The following is a 19,537-nucleotide window of genomic DNA, read 5'->3' on the forward strand; positions in this document are numbered from 1 at the left end:
TCTTGGATGACAGCCAGGCCCCTTGTGTTTAAGTCTCCAGTACTTGAGTTGGAGCTGGGACTGTGGCAACTGTAGGAAGCTTAGAGTGTGTGCAGACTGCAGGATTTGTAGGTTAGAGCAAGGAAGTCCAGAGAGGCTTGTGTTGAGGGTGGGCACCCTGAGGTGTCCAGAAAAGAGTTATAGAGGATTAACAGGACAATGAGCAACTGTCAGTTCTGCTCCATCAGAGAGAAAATAGCAGGACAACTCAGAGATAGAGACTGTGGAAGAGGAAATATAAAGCAAAATGGAGGGATTCAGGAGGAAAGAAGGTCTAGCAGTGATGTCATGGTGGAGTGAAGGTGGGTGGGAGGGTGGTGCGATGGTGGTTCTTGGGCGGGGATTGTGGAGGAGAGCTGGGCTGAGAGCGAGGCACTCAGTAATGTGAGAGCGCAGGGTCAGAGCTGCAGAGTGTCTACCTGCTCTCCCCTGGGGCCCACTGCCCGGGCTATTATCAATCCCCTCAGTGGAGCCACAGCCTGTCATTATTCACTCACACACGCACACGCGCGCACGTGCTCACACACAGCTTCAGGAACAGTAACACACTGGTGCATGCACGTATAATGTACACACAAACTCTAAACATACATGCACTAATCCACTGTACAGTATACTACATAATGAATTCATGCATGGGCAACAAATGTAAACAATGTAAGCAGAGGACAACAAACTGTTTTAAGAGCTCAGATTAATTTAATCATATGTTTGGATATTTAAAATCCTGTTTTACACACTCAAGCCGAAAGTAGAACCTTTTTGTTTTATTTTTTTATTAACAGTTCAAAACCCCAGTGTACAATTTATCATCATAAAAAAATAAAGCAGCTTTTTATTTTATTTAAGTGGCTGGAACCAGCAAACCTTGGGGATTTTTCACACAAAAAATAAACCCTCAATTATTTTTGTTTTTCCAAGAGTTTGCTGTAATTTGACTAATCAATCAAACATATATTTAGTATTATCTATGACATTTTAATGCGTGTTAAGAAGCATACCTATCACGTAAACATGGATATCCTGTATGATAATTGACTTTTCTTACTGACAAGTACAAAATTCTTGCATTTATTCTAAGTCACTTGTGTTCCTTCAGTCAGTCTAAAAAGTCGTCCTTTATTAGCAGAGTCAGCACAAATCTAAGATAATCCCTAGAGGCAGTGCCGTCAGTGGATAGTATTGTTTTCACTCCCACTGAACAACCAGGTGGTGTTTTGGTGTGTGTTGTGGTGGTGTCAGGCACAGTGTCCGTCCTCCCCCCTGATCTGCTGCAGGTGAGTGCTGCATGCAGACTGTGAAGACTTCAAAGTAGCTTTTGTTTTCTGAAGCATGACATCCAAGGACAGCAAACAGCCTGTGCTGTGTTCTGACCCCTGTCACAGGTAGCTCTGTGTTAGTACACTAGTATAAGGATAGACATTAGGAAAAAGATGTTATCTTTGTCCTAAGGTTATTTCTGTGAAATATTACTTTCTTATGACAATATGAACAATTAAGAGAGAATTTGGTAGCTCAGTTATTGCTGACAGTTTTTTGTGATCTGTAAAGAAGCAGCAAAACACTGTACTGCCAAATCTTCACCAGTACAGTCAGTACCCTCTTTAAACGTTGAAACATATTTTACACCTCTGTTTCAAGATTTTCCGTTTAAATCGCTTTGGTATTCTGTCTAACTAAGAGCCTGTTACATTACGCTATTGGGAACGTATTTTTTATTGTAATTATGCAGTAAGTAATGATGGTCACATACATGTAACTGTAAGACTAAAAGCATTACAACAATATTGTAATGCATTAAGTATGTGGATCTCCTGTCTTATTAAAAAAAAAACAATTAGCTATGTTAGATCAACTACTTTTGAAGTAATATTCTGTGAATATGCCCATTTCAAGGAGTTATAGGGATGTGCATATGCATAAATTGGACACTATAGCTTTAACAATTGTTTGCTAAACTGTTTTACGCACTTGTTTTGGACTAAAACAGCCTTAGATAATCTCATTCTATATCTACGATAAAAAAAAAAAAATCATCATGTCGTCATCATGTTGAATAAAAATCCTGTTTGATAGTTTTTATGTGTATAGAATTAAGACTGTTTCACGGTCACTGCCTCGTGACTGTTATTTCATCGTCTTGGACCCTGCCAGACTCTGAACTCGGATGGAAAGTGTATTGATGTAGCGCGCAGCTACACTTCATACCTCATTCATGGCTTTTCCCATGTGGAAATGTTTGGATTCGTAGTGTCGCTCTCATGTCATACATGCTGTTAAATGAGTGTGATTGTGATAAATTGGGATGTTGGACAGGAATGACACAAAGTCGGGATGGTAATGATCCTGTGTGTGTGTGGAGCAATCTAAAATGTCTGGAGCCTAAATGCACATATTTAGGTCTGGAAAAATACAGGTATTTATTCAGGTGGGGGGATCGTTTGCACTAGTACAGCCCCCCTATTTGGCCATCACTCTCTCACTACTCACTACTGAGGTAATCTGGGCCATGATGTGGTCAATTGATCACATTAACTTGTGAACACACCTACATGCTAAATGTTTTTATGCTACAGGGACAGAATATTGACTGTATCCATGTGGGAGAAATGACACCCTGCAGCTGGGCATCAGTGTTCTCATCAGCAGGGATTTGGTGGCAGTTGTATAAATGATGTCACTGTGTGCAGATGTAGTGGTCTGGATGTTGGGATGGTTGCAGCCCAAGAACCAGTCACTGTGACAAGACTGCTGTCAGTACTTAAAGCTTCGTCCCGACCTCCTCTGTACATGTGATTTATTGATGTGGTTTTGAGTGTGGATAGGCCTGTTGGTCCACACACGCTTTTGTGGTCACTGAGGGGGATTTTCCCCACAGGGCTTCCACTGCTGTAGCAGTTTTTCTAATTTTGCTCATGAACATCTCATGTGGTTGTTACGACAAACATTATTCATCCATCATCATCACCGTCGTTATTCATCCATTGTACTACATGATGTGGGCTCGTGTAAAGTGCATCCAAAAAGTCCCCCCAAGATGCCTCAGCCTTAACCTACAATATGAAAACACAGCCACACATTCTTTTCTCATTATGATTTTGCAGCAGAAACACGTAGAAACTAAAATCTGAAAAAGTTGTGGAGAACATGTAATGAATAAATTGGATAAATTATTGTCAGGATATAAGTACTGTTTTCTCCGGTGATCTCATGTTGTTGAACCGCTATAGTCTAAGGGTGTTTTCACACCTGGATCATATAAGCAGCATCAGCAGCAGGAGTAGTAGTAGTAGTAGTAATACACAGTAATAGGCAATATTGATTACCACTTATAATCAGCATTAAATAGCAACATGCTTTTACGTTATGTTACATACCATCTCCATCCCAATCGACACCGGCAGATCATCAAAGAACTTGAAAACATCAAGTTATTCGACAACTCCTTTATCTCATAGAATTTATATCCAGCTCTTTGAATCAGGGGAATTTGTCCTCATCACTAGAACCTCCACTTTTGTCAAGCTGGTCTCTTTTTACACAGGCTACTGCGGTCAAAGTTTCTTTGCTGAGACTGCTAAAAGGTGTTACGGTTTAAAGAGTTACCATGTTAACTGGTGACCTCCAGCTGCATGAAAAAAAGGCAAGAGTGGGCTACTCACAAATTTCTATTTGTTCATTTTTCATTATTATTCCAAATTAACTCAAAATGAACAAAATCAATTAGCTGTTATCAACAACCACGAGTAATTCGGCTTAGAGTCACCACTTATCAGGGTTTTACGTTAAACCATAACTCCGGCATAGCGTTGAGAGCTCCTCTCATTCATGACTCACAACTTTGTTAACTTGTGTGTTTTTGTGAGTGGTGTCAAACATTTTCTCATGTGCCTAAATGTGGATGAGATATTTGAACTCCTCGCTCCAAGTCAACCCATGAATCAAACTTTTTGAATCAAGTCCCACCAAATGTATTAAGACTTTTAAACCCACCTGTGAATGATTTGTTCATGTGTTTAAAAAGTGATCTAAAGTTTTATAGCACACTTTAAGGATGTTTGAGGTGTGCAACCACATGGTATTATATATAATTACAGCTATGAAAAACTGTGTTATCATTTAGTCATTATATTTGTACACAAGTTATGGATGCCTCTAGGATAAGTTAAACTGTAGTTGAGGTTGGGGGGGGGGGTGTGTTGGGTTTGACGTTGTTTCATGACAATGCACAAAATAATGACATCAGTTATCTATAGCCCTGAAAAAACCTGAAGCTTTCTGAATGTCTGTCTGTGTGTGCCTCCTCAGGCCTGTCCCCGGCTCTCTGTCCTCGTTGCTGCACCTACGAAACAGACAGAGACAGCCTCTGCCTGCCTCCATGCCTGGAACTCTGCCAGACCCCACCATGCCCGGCTCGTCCGCCGTGCTGATGCCTGTGAGTAAAACAACGGAGCCCTCAGAGCATTCACTCACATGCAGTTGCAATGTCACTCACTCATATATGACACAAACTATGGAGGTTTGCAGATTTGGATGTTTTCTATCACCATTAAAATGACTGAACACAGTTTATAAGAAGGTCACATCCCATAGAATCCAAAGGTTCCACCTCTGAGTATAAAGTATAGACCTTATAGTAATTAATCCAAAAAGATTTAGTGGACCCACATTGGGAAGCTGGGAATGATAACAACCCGGGAAAGTTCCTCGTATCAAGATTCTTATGATACAACATGTGTTCTCATTGTAACACAAGACAGCCTGTGTTTATGGTATGGAAAAAAACTCCCATGTTTATTAAATTAAGAGCTAAGCGATTTTTGGGAAGATTGACGGTTCAGGAAGGGGGTGCAGGTTTGGGTGATATTTTTACACAAAACACACTTAGTGCAATTAAGGCTGTGTGTCAGGTTCTGGGCCTGAGTCTCTGCGGAAGAGGGGAGGGCAAAAGGGGGGCTGGGGAGGGGCCATTCCCCTCAGAGACCACCACACATAGAACAGATTAGCAGCTGGGAGGCCACAGCAGCTCACACACATATGCATGCAGACGCACACACAAAGGTTTCTTCTTTCTTGCACATACAGCCGAGTGAACACTGACCCGTCACCCCCGTCAGTAGACCCAGCTGATTTCCTCATATTCTGGTCTCCGCTGTGACACAAGACCACACTGACCAGGCACAATCAGAGGCAGGCGGTGACCTGACACTCCCACAAAGACAGATTCTAATGCATTCATACAAGTAGCCCACAACTTCTCACATCTTGCCCACCTTATTAACACATTTTGCACTGAGAGGGGCTGAGGTTTGGTGTGTATTAGCAGAAACACACACAACCCGTTTGCACGGGCTTCCTGTGTTAAGTCCCTGCATACTGGCTTCCTGTTTCGGGTCAGCTACATTTATCATCACACAGAGCTGCACAGGGCAGCCTGTCATGTGAAATCAGGATCTCATGCTCTCTCATCATATCTACATCGCTCACTGTGCAGGAAGACGAGTCTCACATTCTAAGTGTTATTTCTTCTTTTGTCAAAACAATAATAGCATCTAGTTCAGACATTACAATCTCCATCAATTGCAAAGATCAGAGACTTATAGACACTGTATGTTAAGTTTGAACTATAAGTAACTATAGGTTTGAAGGTATGTGATTAACATGTCCACACTTGTGAGTATGACTGATATGATGCTGTTGCAATCTTAAGATGGAGAGACAGATGTCCATGGGCTCCAATATGATGGGTATGCAGGGACCCACCCACAGCAGCTCCGGTTCTTCTGCACACATTCCCTCCATGCACTCAGAAGCCAAACTGGTGAGTACATGCATGCATTTGCATGGATTCATGCACATTTCTGAACACATGTGTACAAGTGCACACGTTCAAGCTCAAAGTGTTGCAACTCTCTTTTCCATTGGGCTGTGCCAGCAAAGCTATGCTCTTAAGTCTGTGTGGATTTCATCATTTGGGTTGTAATCAAAGCTGTGTCTGAACCTGCCAGTGCAGCACTGGGGACTTTGGCTGGAATAAAGGGTCCTTTATGTGGTTGTAGCTGTGCTGCCCACTGACTGCCTGATGTATATCTTAATGTACAGAACATGTTCTGTTGCTCCTGCAACTTGTTAGCACTAGTTTAACACAGCGGGGAAAAATCAAATGACCTCATGCTTCACAAAGCAGGCAGTTAGAGCAGAGGGAATGAGATGGAGCTGAGAGAGAAGAGAGCCAGAAACAGACCGGTTTAGAAAGTTAAATAAAAATAAGTAAAGTGAGAGCTGAAAGAAAGAAACCTTCCACAGAATCTGACCTTGACGTTCGTAAAGCTTATATCGTTGCTAGACTTAGAAAAAAGCTTTAATTAAAGCCACTAAAGGGAACTTTCATGAGGATTGACTTTTGCTGCCCCTTTATACTTTTGTACTGGAAGTTTTACAGGTGTAGATTAAATACAGTTAATTCCAGAATGCATGGCAATAAGGTAATATATCTGTTTGTAGCCATGTATGATGAATAACTGTCATGAGAGAGACAACATTTATCGATATAGATTTTTTGTCTTCGAAGAAAGCTTATCATCATTTACTGGAAATGCTGTGCTTTCACAGAAGCAAGCTTACACCGACATATAGCTTCGAGCCGAGGGAATGTTAACATTAGATGTTGAGTTATAAGATGCTACATATAGTAATAGCTAGTCCTCTCGCTGATTGTCTTTTGCTTTTGTAGATCATATGAAGGCATCTTTATTAAATTGACATGGTTTGATAACGTAGTATAACCCTTTTACATTTTCTAATGTCAAATGGATAAACTGTTACAGTCAAAGTGATAAGAACTGATTAATACTTTAGCAACATGACAACCAGCCAACCTTTGTTTTCAAAATAAATAATTCTGAAAATGGAAAAGGTCCTGTATCAGTGGTATCAAAAAAATCACAACCCTCAATGAAAATGATTGGCTGCTCTTTGTGTTTGGAGAAGTTCACTGATAGCTGAGTTTGCTGGACAGAAACATCTTGTGTAGAGAGAGACAGAGGAGGTAGCAGAGGTCATTAGTAGAGTTATTGCTCTGATAGAGGAGAGCGGGTGCATTCCCAGGGCATTTAATTCTCCCTCTTCCTCCTGCTCTCAAGATTGATCGTCTTTGTAGTCTTTTGAATGTCTTCAACTGTTCCTATGGTAACATGCTGGGGTAACACAATATTAGTGTATTAGGCTTATCTCTCCTCTGGCCGTCATCCAGACACATCTAGCTCTTTTTTTTCCGCCTCCTTTTATGTAATTGAATTGTAAATGCTCTGTTAGGCCTCATATAAACATACACACTCACTAAACAGCCACAGGCCCCTCCACCATGCAACTTTCTGGTTAGCTAGCCATTTGGACACGAGGAACAGCAACCAAATGAGGATCAATTGAGATTCCGATTCCTGATGTCTGAACTCAACTGATGGAATTCCATGATTGTAGATAGAAAGTGAGAGACTAATTGTGTTATCAGGGTGCGATCTCCAGTGAGGGTTTCATAAGCATAGACTTCGTCTCTAATGTCTCTAATATCCGCACACGGGCCAAGTCGATAAATACGGCCTCGCTATCGGATAACTGGGCCATGATCAGGCCCATGTGTCCCCTGCGACGTTCTCAATCTGGCTCTAATCGCATTACCCCGACCATGTTGACTTTCCGCCAATGGGAAATCTCGGCACTGTAACCCCACACCCCCGAGGCACGGAGCTGAACGCGCTCTTAATGCTCAACGTTTACATAGTGAGAGCAGAGGAGGGGATTGAGTGAGACTTTGATAGACATGAAGGAAATAGATAGACATGCAGAGTAAGCAGGGGAGTTGAAAGTCAAGAAAAGGTATTGATAATCTGAGACATCAAACAGCAAGCAAGTGAGAAATTGGAAGAATTCTGTGTGAATGGCATGAAAGGACTTCTGCTCTGCCTACTTTCCTCCCCCCCGGCATGTGTGCGTGCATCCATACTTGTGTAATTGTTTGATATTGTGGGGTAACTGAAGGCCTCCCTTGCAGGGTTAACCCTCCCCTGCCATAGAAAACATGCTCAGAGACGGGGCTAATGAAGGCTAATTGATTTTGTGGTGGGCCAGAGCAGCAGGGCAGCCTGTCTCTGGTGTAAATAGTTAATGAGCCAGAGGACTGCTGTGGCCCCTTGGGGACTCGTATCTTGCTCTAACCTCTCTGTTTGTGCTCTCTGGGCCAAAGACTGTATCTGCATCAGGGCCCATCTTTGTTCTCCTCTATCTCTGGTTTTCTCCTTAAGTGCCGTCGTTTAAGTGGTGCACCTAAGCCCGGTGGTGTAGTTACTGACTTGTGTGTTTTCCCTTATTGCTTTCAGCTTGTTGTCTGGGAGGGTTTGCTGAGATTGGAGTGTTTTATTAGTTTTGGTTCAAGTGTTTTTCTTCTTGTGAAGGACTGGGTGCTTGTGGTGCCGGGTGTGGTTGTGTTCTTCTCTGTTGTGGTCTGGGGAATAGAATGGTGCGTGTTGTGCGCTGGAGGTTGTGGGATAGTTGACCCTCACAGTGTAGAGGAAACGGTGCAGAAAGGAGGCCAAGTTCCACAGCACGCCGGCCAAAGCATTACATCAACGCTCAGAGCCAGTTCTCCACAAGGGCTCGCGAACAGTCGCACACACACACGCACAAAAACACTGACTGCTCTAGCTCTGTGTCCTCTTTCTCATACAGTGTCACACAGACATTCAAACACATGCATACAGTAAGGTACTGAAAAACAACCGACTGACTGAATGAGACGCACACACATGCAGAGAATGTAAGCAAAAAAAAGTCTTACATTTCCTTTTTTAAGGTTTTAATTTTTGTGGTTTTGCATGGGATGGAATAAATACTGTCAAATGAATGAGTGACATGTATCTGTGTTCAACATGTATGCACACACACAAGACACACACAACTCTGTCCAGTGTGACTCATGTAACTGCTGTTATGCTTAAAGGCTTAATATGTGATTTCTCACACTTAAATGTAATAGAAATCAAGTATATCTTTTGAAAATAACTCTGAGTCATGACTGTCTACAATGGGTGTGACTTCCGAGTCCCACTGTCTGTGATGCTTTCCGAGTTTTCCGAGTCATATCTTCAGTTTGTTTACATCGCCCGGACAGCCAACTGGCTCGTCACATAAGCGTTTTTAGATCACGGTCATTTCGGGTAAATTTACATGCAGTGTGAAGATACGAGCATAATAAAGATCGCTAGCATTAAGTCACTAAATGAACATGCTTTCCAGGATCCACTTTGAGCATTTTAGCATCTTATAGGCTTCACCCAGTCTGCACTACCAGTGTGTTTGATTCAGGTAACTTAGTTGGCATGCAGCATTATTTAAAAAAAGAAGAAGCATGTAGCCGTACACTAAGGCTTTTAACTTTAACTCATAATGGCGGAAATCATTAATACATGTCATATCAGTACTTTCTGTTACTGCTAAGCCAGACCCATTTCCAGTGGATGAATGTCTGTTCAATGGTTCTGCCTGCAGCTGCGTTACACCGGCAGCGTCTTCTATGTTCCATCTGTGGATTTGATTTGCCGCACGACTTATTTTTGAGCATCCATGTGACCTTTGCTTTTACTCCGTAGCCGAAGCAACTTCAAATGAAGTGATGCAATACTTAATAACAAAACATTCAACGCTGGACCCTCCATCCCTAAGCATGACACCAGCTCCATATTGTTTTTGTGGTTACAATCTTGCACCTGATCATTAAGTTTTTTTTATAGAGCCCCCTCCTCAGAGCCTGCACACTGTTATTGGCTGAAAGCTGCACATCCACTGCACAACAGTTTACGCCCAGAAACGTCCCGGACACAGAGCGATAACAAAGTACAGGGTAACACACACACTAGTTTTAAGTGATGATGTAGTTTTGGTATCTTTGGTATCTTTGTTTTGCATGATGAAAGATGTTCTCTATCATTTCTCATCAGTCAAAGGGAAGCCCAAACAAGTTCTTATAAAGTGGGGTTTTAAATGCTTTGTGGCATGATTCAGCTCATGTCAGTGGGACCTTTTTTAAAGTGGGATTGTTGCATTGTTATTGTTTCCCTTTATAATCAGCTCCATGCTTCCACACAGCCCACTCGCCTGCTAATCTCAGACAGGCGGGTAGGTGTATGAAAATGTGCTATTTATTATCTTCCAATTATCTATTGTTTACATTGTTACTAAGGACAATAAATGTGTCACTAAGCATCAGGCTAGGTGCTGAGTCTTTTATGAGGTAAACAATACTATATGTTCCTTTGCTGCAGCCCTTTTGGCTGTGGAGCTGGCACTGGATGGGTGGATGACATAATTCCTGGCATGCTCTAAATGTACTCCTTTTTACTTGAGCAGAGAAAAAAAACAGTGCGCCTCTTAAAGAAACATTTCATAGGACACAGGAGGAGCAATAATCAAAGTGTTTCTACAGCTTTTTTTGCATTTCATTTACACAACCCTTACTGCTCATATGTTTCTGTGTAGTTGAAGGAATGCTAAAGGCATTGCAGTTATGGGGCTTTAAGATCAAGCTTTGCCCTTCACAGCTTTTAAGAGAGAAAAGAGAAAGTTACATTTTCTGTTGAGAAATTCAAAGAAAGAAAAACTTGTGAAGCAGCCACATATGTGTCAGTTTTTAAATCTGCTACACTGTGATTGATGGAGTGATTACTTCACTATGAAGTCATTTGTAAGCAGTTTAAACCATTAGTGTTCATGGTAACACTATTACGTACTCCATTCATTTGACTGCGCTGTAGTAGAGGAGCACCTCTTGTTGTGAGGAGGAGAAGCACACACAATAGCAGTCCAACTGCAGGTTTTGTAAGCAACATCTGTATGAATGGTGGCATTGTCAGGGTATGATGTCATTGGAGACGGACGGTGAGCTAAGAGCACAGCTGAATCTGCAGCCTGCTTCACTGCAGCTTTGGAATAAATGCATGTGGACTATATATGTTGCTCATGATTGCTTGCTTGAAATGCACTGGCGACCAATCTGGCACAGAGTCACAGCACATCTGTGGACATAAGGGGGCTAAAATAGAACATGAAGTTGAGTTTGCACATAGTATTCGATACAGATCTGTTATATACATGCCTGTGGTAGGTTAAGTAAACATGTGGATGTGTCATACAACTGTCACACAAGGACACAAGACAACTGACAAGATCTGCATTGATTTAGTGCTGCACCATAAGGTTGGTCAGTATCACTGCCTTGGATGCAAATAAAGTTTCACAGATGATAACCACATGGAGCTCCTCTATTTCATCATTGAGACAAGTGGATTATGTCAAGAAAAGAGGAGTCGGACGTGATTGTGTACCCAGTGTGTCTCAAAATGATCCCATAGGGATAATAACCACAAAAATAGAAAAAACACGAGTGACTAACTGGAAGAGAGAAATAAAGAAAATAGTATTTAGCAATAACAAGTAAGCTTCTTTAAATAAATAATGCAGAGAAAACTAAACCACAGCTGCAAAGCATCTGACTGGAAATGACATTTTCAGGAATACCCAGGAAACACTCCTTAACAAAAACACAATGGCTGCCACAACAGGCCTAAAAAAAGAACACAAAAGGCTAGGGTAGAAAAAACCTGCCCAGCATCACAAACTACATTCTTATATAGATTGGAAATGATGAAACAATTCTGAAGAAAGATTTTGGTGGTGCCTATGCACACACACACACTTACACTCACACTCACACACACACACACACACACACACACACACACACACACACACACACTTATACTACAATGGAAAACACTTAAAGAACCTCTTAATACCTCTGAAGCTGAGTTTTACAATTTGAGGTCTGCAGCCTCCAGAGTGCGCATTTGAAGGTTGATAACGTCACAGCAGTGTGTCGAAGGCTCTTCCATTTCGAATGCTCATTCAAATACTGCCGACAAATGCTCCCTCCTTTCCCCAGCTTATCTCATGATTCATCGCGGGCCATTATAACAACAAATTGTAAACCTTTATTTATAATCAAATTCTGACTAAATAATAATTAATAGACTGATTCTCACAAACTGTATTAATTATAATAAATAGAAACCTGTACGATGATTGAACCAGTTCTATCCAACATCAAGCAGAAGGGGATTTAAAAACATGCCTATGGGACAAAAGCTTACATGAAATTTATATTTAACATGTATCAAACATATGAACAAACACTGACTCCTGTGGTAACTAGTTGGTAGAAAAGAATAAAACCTAAGCAGTGCACAGTCTCATTTGAAAGTTAGCAAACTTTTACAGCTGACATCTTTCAGGCTTACATATAGGCCTACTGGTTAATTAATAGCCTATTTGATTAACCCATATATGTGTGTGTGCATTTATGCCGAGCCCTGTGCATGTCCGTGTGACTTTGTGTGGGTGGGGTTATAGACAAGGGTAACAGTTGTGGCCCAGAGAGTCGCATCTGTTTGTCTTTGGATGACTGCATGTTGTTTTAGCTGTGCTGATGGGACGTGTATGTGAAGGCCATTTGGTCATGGTTCAGGGCCCGTCAATAGGACAGGGCTCCAGTCGAGCCAAGCTTGGGTAAACCAGCTGCCATCAACACACGGGCCAGACTGGACTGGTCAGGCCACCATGAGCCCCCATGGAGCCTCAGGAGTGACAGAGATACTCTCTGAACTTCAAAACAACCACTCCCACACTGAAGTGGTGATGAAGGGGTATTTTGAGATAAATAAATTGAAGCTTATACTGATTAGTGAGGTCACAGCAAAGTCTCTCAAACCAAACAAGACAACAGCCTACTTTTAATTGACTCTCTGTCATTTTGACATGTTTGAGCACAAGAGGAATCTCAACATGTGGGTGTCTTAACATTATGTTCTACTCTCAAAATATTACTAGGAATTCCTTTTTAAAATGCTGATTCAAGAAATATGAGCGTTTACAGTATTATCTTCAGAAAGGTTCAGAATAAAAACTTTGAACACAAATAGAGACGCTGGTTACATTTGACATTTGAACAGGGGTTGGCAGGGTAGTGAAGGGTCCTGTCTTATCCAAAAGAAACAAGCATTTTTGAAATTATATTTAATGAATTCATCTCATTTCAGATTCCTTTATAAACAAAATGTGACATTAATTGCCTGTTGCTTTTGAAGCCACAAATGGAGGCATTTGTTTGGGTTAATTATTGTGTTCATGCTCTGTCTGTCTCTCTTACTCTTGAGGAATTCTGTGTATTCAAGATTGTGGCGGTGGTGTGTGTAGTGATAACCATGTAGGCTGCACTAGAGCCGGGCTTTACAATAGAAGGAACAGTGGGGTTATACAGACTGGAGTCAGAGGCCCATCCATTAACTTGACAGGGTGGAGGAGTTGCCAATAGTATGAGCGCATGCTTTTGGAGCACACTCCACTGTGGGTGTGTGTCTCACTGCACCCACACCACCAAAGTTTCTCCAAAGCACCACCAGAGTGTCGGGTCCTGGCAGCACAGACGGTCTATGTGCATCTCATGTCTGCGTCTGGAGCCACAGGGAGGCTCTGTTCTGCTCGGCTCTGATCGCCTTGGCCCAGAACTCAAGAGAGAGGAGAGAGGGGGCGACATTACAGCCCAGAGCTCCCATCAGACTGTCTGCCTCGGCGTTCCCTGAGGAAATCAGTTTAACAGTCCCCGGCTCTTGGCAAGCAGAGGGCAAAGGGGTGGAGAAAAAGGGAGAGGTGTGTGTGAAAGAGAGAGAGAGAGAGAGAGAGAGAAGGGGGGATGTTACTGCCTCTCTGGGCGAGAGGGAAATCTAATAAAATTGGACTAATGGGGGTGTGGAGTTTTAGGGCACAGAGAGTGGGTTTTGCAGACAGGCACTGGTAGGTGGTGGTGGTGTTGGTGGAGATTGAGAGGATGGAATTAGATCCTCTGAGTGCTTGGCAACGCAGCAGAGCCAAACTCCTGCTTTCAACTAAAGATGGTGAACCCATGTAGGGCTCAGTGTGTGATTGAGGGGGTCTATGTATATTATTTAATTTGCTAAGATACTTTTTACAATATCAAACATAAATGTCAGCCTAAAGTGGCATGGGTTAATCTCTGAACAGAGGTTTTAGTCCTCGCTGTGGGTTTGACTCCTACCCTCAGACACTAGCTGCATGTCATCCCCAATCCATCTATACTCTTTGTTCTGTCTCTTTTTAGCTGTCATGTCAAAATGAAAGTCAAAATGGCCAAACTCAAAAACAAGAACATAAAAAAGGTAAGCTTAAGGCGAATTCAAATCTGCAATCCCATGACAGGTCTAATACTGTATATAAAAACACACTGTTCTAAAACAACACTGAATTGAGTCGACTACAACACACATAATACAGATGGACACAGAGTGAAACACACACACACAGACAGGTGTGTCAAGTTAAAAACAAGTGTGAGTTTAAAAGTAATTACGGTACAAATACTGTGCGTTATACATGATAACTGTTCTAGTAAATTAATGGTATTAACACAAAGGCTGACAAACTCAGACTGAAGCTTAATTGCATTTCTGTCAATTATTTTACGCGACACAGAAGATCTCCTTTTAATTTGTGATCTTTTAGCACTTAAATTCTGACTCCACAGTCTGCTAAGATTGTTCTAACCTGCTGTAAGGCGCCAGAGGGCCACAGGTCCCCTGACAGTACACCGCTGTGCTTTTAAGGGGAATAAAAGTGCTCACCCTGACCTCAACAGGTTTGATTTACCCATCCTGTGGCGGGCGTGGTCTTTCTCTCTTTTGTACCTGCGCCCTGCTCCTGCTTACTCCTCCCAGGGTTAATAGATATGAAGTCATCTGGCGGGGCGAAATCTGAGTGTCTTCTCAGGATATGCCCAGAGCACTCACAGGGACATCACTCAGACACCCTCTTGTGTCGGAGAGGAAGCAGCCATTAATAAATATCATTAATGGGTGATCACCTGGTGTCCCTGAAACCACATAAATGAGAGAAGCTTTAAAAGAAAGAAGAGGGAGGGGAGAGGTCAGGGGGCAAAGGTCTGAGAGGAGATAGCTCCCCTCTGGGCGGAATCAGGGAGGTATTTTAACAATGGAAAATCAATAGGCTTACTACTTTAAAGTACACTTCCAGAATGCTTGAAATGTAGTGTCAAATTCATGATTACATATTTATAGCCTGCTAGTTTATATTTTTATCTTGTAAGAAGCTGTCATGTTTTTATGTTGTCATGAACTAATCATCCTTTCAATATGTCTTATTTCTAACAACAGCCGGGCAGACAGTGTGCCATCCCATTCAAAACCACAGGCTAACACCTGCACTGATTTAATGACTGTTTTCTGCAGCGGCCATGTTGCTGCAGGAGAAATCTATATGTATGTGTGTTATTAGAGGAAAGTGCACATAGTGGTTAAGTTCTTGTGCTTAGCACAGTCTGGGGAAATACAACCATGTGTTAAAGAGTCATTAGGGAGCTGATGAAGGTGTTTAAGAATCACAGCCTGCTCATCATCGCTCTGCTAACGTCCCATAGTTGCGTCACTGTGGTTCTGGATACAAAGACTTAAGATTTGGCTGAGCAGGGTTTAACTGAGATGGAGAGTCTGTTTCAGATGGAGCAGTAGCAGGCACTTGTGCAGAGCTAGCTTCAGGACTACGTTTATTTTAGGGTAAGGACTTTCTTTTGACACAATGTGGACTGTTTTTTTTTTTTCTTTATCTCTTCGTTTTAATCTGGTGTGATTATTTAAAAATGTTAGTCAAGTCTGTTGTCTTTTTTCACTTTATTTCTCATATTTCACATTTCGGGCTATAATCTCTTTAATCTGCAGGATGAGCTTCGGACATGCTCTCTTGGTCCAACAGTTTATATTTTTAACTTTGTTGCATCAAATGTTGTTTGTTAAATTTGGTGCAGTTTTCACTGCCTGTGAGATAAAGGTCTTCTTATTATGTACTATGGACATTTTCTTTTGTTTTCCTGTCTGCTGTTTATAATCCTCACTGCTACAGCGTTTAGAGGCCCCTCAGCTCTTTGACCTGCCTCTGTACTCTGACACTCCGGGGCCTCTTTGGATGCAGGCTAATTCAATTAATAAACAGATAGCGCTGCACCACCAGCTGGAAAGCTCTCAGCGACACTGACAAATGAGTGCTCGTTGTCTTAGGCTGATGGTGTGTGGGGAGGAGACACTAGAAGCCATCTAATCTCCCTTTACCCCTGGTCACCCCCCCCTCTCTCTCTCTCTTAGTGTCCCCCTTCACTTCCCTTTTACCCTCTCTGTCCTTCTCCCCTGGCGCCTGCTTGGCAGCGACTCAGGCACCCCCAGATGAGCATCTTAACCCGCGCACAGACATCTTTACAAGGGCCTTAAAAACACAGCACAGGAGACAGCCAGCCAAAAGATTCCTCTGGCTCCTGTCCATTCAGGTGATTGCCGGCTCTGCAAATAAAGTGGCAGGAGATTGTCAAACCCTGATTGGTTTCCTCTTTTACAAGAGAGGTGGGCCTCACCTCTCTGGTGCTGAGTGACAGGCTGAAAGCTGAAAGAAAGGTATTTAGTCAGGACTGTCAGCTGCAGAATTCATCCTGTGACACTCGGAAGATGTCCTTGTCAACACTGGAGACATGATTCATATCTGTAAGCTTGTTTTAATATGATTCTGTATTAGGAGCATGCTGAATAGCTGTTTGTTATTTCTGTAATATTTGTATTGTGTTCAGGTAGATATGTAGTTTGATAATCAAAAAACAAATACAGAATGAAACTTGCATGTTGACAGTGGGAATATATTGCAGTCCTATGTTAAATGTTACCTACAGTTAGTCTCAGTATGAATGTGATGCTATGGACAGCTGCAGGCCTGTAAGTGTTTGTGTAGACTCTGTGCTATTTTGAACTCTTTTCTGTCTGGTTTAAAAGACAAAAACCTGTGGCCCTCGATAATGAAGCTGCTGAGGCTGTGGTGAAGGAGGTTAGCAGGAGTTTTGGTGGGATCAGATGAAGATGTACACGAGGAGGAAAAGTGCAAAAAATAAAAAAATAAAATGAGTCAACAAAAAGATCATGTAATTCTAAAAATGTTGTGCTGTTTCACTATGTCAGGCATCCTTTGGTTTCACAAGCAGAAACTATACTCAGCCAAAACAGGCTTGGCAAGGTCATAATTTCACAGTGCTGGTTTCATGTACTCCTCTATCACATGCACTGTGTTGGAAAGCCAAGTACAGCCTACACATAAAACCTCAAACAAATACATATAAGCAATTTGTAAATATAATACAAACCAGAAGGGCTTTTGTCAGAGATGGTTTATTAGACAGAGTCTCCTTCATGCTGGTAAAAAGCTTTCCACTCATGAGCAGTGTGAGAGAGGAGCGGAGGGGCCAGTATTTTGCTCTGAACATGTCGTAGCGTAGTGATCTAGACCAGCTGGATGCCATTCCCTATGGGAATCATGAATGTGAAGGTTGTTAAAAGATATGGAGCCCTGGACGCAGCGTGGACTCACTGACAGCAGCTGGGAGAAGGGGGAAGGGAGCAGAGAGAGGAAAGAGAGCTCTGGGAAAGAGAATAGAAAACTTTGTGGAATTCATAATCGGACCCTTAAAAAAGAAAGCCTTTGTGTTCAGTTGTGTTGCCTTAAAGTCAGAACTAGAAGATTTGGTAGGATCTAACCTTTGTCTGTATTATTTATTAAAGTATTTGTCGCATTACAGCTTGTTGAAGAGATGTACTTAAATCAAAGTTCAGCAGACTCAACACTCTCTCAGTCTGTTGTTCATAAAGCAGTTACATTTTGATGAGTCCTGAAAAGGCTCAGACATTATTTTCTTTATTTTGTCTGGGTTTTCTGTACAACAGGTGAAGCCTTGAGGACGCGTTTTGGCACTTGTATATTTGGATAGAGTTCTTTGGAGGTTTTGTGGTTGTCTTTAAGCTATGCCAAGAAAAACACTCTCAAAGAGAGGTGCATTCAGTAAACACGAGGAAAACAAGCACGCCTTGAGAGAGCCTCTCTCTGGTCTCCCTCTGAGGCTGCTCACAGACTGCGGCTCAGTCAGGGCTAAGTAGACCACACGGTTAAAGCAACAAGCCTCAAGCAAAGGAGCAGTCTGAGGCTCACACATACACATACACCTGCATAAAATAGAGAGGCTATTAAGAATATGAAGACGATGTACTGGTGGGATGGCTATCAAGGAAGGTAAAGCAGGAGAATGACAAGACTGAAGGAGAGACAGAGGACAGGCTAAGTGGCTTTGATTTGTTCTCCTGACATCGGGATTTATGGAGCCATTCATCATCCAGCAGTCGGCACATGAGCTGCTCTGTAACCATGATAATCAGCACACTGATATCTGTTTGCATCTACAAATTCTGTCTTGAAATATTCATAGAAAATTGTTTTAAACATGTTGCGCTGTCTGTCTGTTTCTCAGAGGCTGAAGGCTGCACTTTCACACCATCCGGGCACCATCGCCAACGGCAACATGAGCTCCATGGGCCACTCCATGAGCCACATGATGGAGATGATGACATCACGGGAGGAGCAGGATACACACCATCACATGCACTCACACCCGCACCATCACCTGCACTCATACCAGCACCACGGCGGCCATCACCACCACAGCCAGGCACACGGCCAGGGCGGACATCATCACCCGCAGGGACACAACCCCCATCACAACTCCCACAATCCCCACCTCCATCCTGGGCATCCACACCAGACCTCACCCCACCCGTCAATGCACTCTTCTTCACATGTAAGCAAAGAATATTCCTGGGAGAGACGAAGCTTTTAGACAGCTCCAAGACAGAGCCACAGGTTCAATAACACATTAACCACACTGCACATTAAAACCTAAAAGACGGTATAGGTACCATGACTAAAACAGGGCAGCACTGTGAGTGGTTTTCAAGTCAGCTATTAGTGGTTTAGTACAGAAGTAAAGCTGAACTGATGCTTCAAATTCACAGTAAGTAAGTGGACAAACACTTTCTCCCTTACTACAGCCTAAATGCCAAGTAGTTTCCTGGCAACCATCTCAAAGGTAATTTTTTCCTTAGCGGCTGGTCAGCTTCAGGTCAGTGTTGGACGTCTGCCATGGCAGGAAAGGGTCATGAAGAGGCCATAAAGCAGCCATTATAAAAGATGCTCAGGACTGTCTTACTGGCCATTATGTGGTCACAACGTGCACAAGAAGTTTTATAAATACTGATGATGAAGAGACAGCCTTGGCTAATAGTCTAGGAACATCTTAGCAATGAATATATTTGATTTAATTCTAAAAGAAAGTTAGAAAATAACCAACCCAAGGGAGAGGCTTTGTCCTTGTATTGTCTTAACGCCCTCTGCAGTCTCCAGCATTATGGTTGAAGGACGTCAAGAAATGCAATTCACTGTATGTTCCAAATGTGTCATTAACTTAAGTTATTAAAACAACTCTCTCTGTATGCATGGAGGTCAT

General features: G+C 42.3%; 1 protein-coding gene across 3 annotated transcripts in view; it reads left to right on the top strand.

Annotated features, from left to right (window-relative positions):
* The window catches only part of creb5b (cAMP responsive element binding protein 5b), a 45,120-nt gene that overhangs the window by 20,320 nt on the left and 5,263 nt on the right, over nt 1-19,537 (top strand). For all 3 annotated transcript variants that reach the window (XM_020637373.3, XM_020637374.3, XM_020637372.3), the window contains exons 6-8: nt 4,348-4,474; nt 5,750-5,860; nt 18,506-18,832. In XM_020637373.3, the coding sequence (XP_020493029.2) occupies nt 4,348-4,474; nt 5,750-5,860; nt 18,506-18,832 (565 nt within the window). The remainder of the gene's footprint in view (nt 1-4,347; nt 4,475-5,749; nt 5,861-18,505; nt 18,833-19,537) is intronic.

Source organism: Labrus bergylta, chromosome 8 (genome assembly GCF_963930695.1).
Source record: "Labrus bergylta chromosome 8, fLabBer1.1, whole genome shotgun sequence".
Taxonomy (NCBI): domain Eukaryota; kingdom Metazoa; phylum Chordata; class Actinopteri; order Labriformes; family Labridae; genus Labrus; species Labrus bergylta.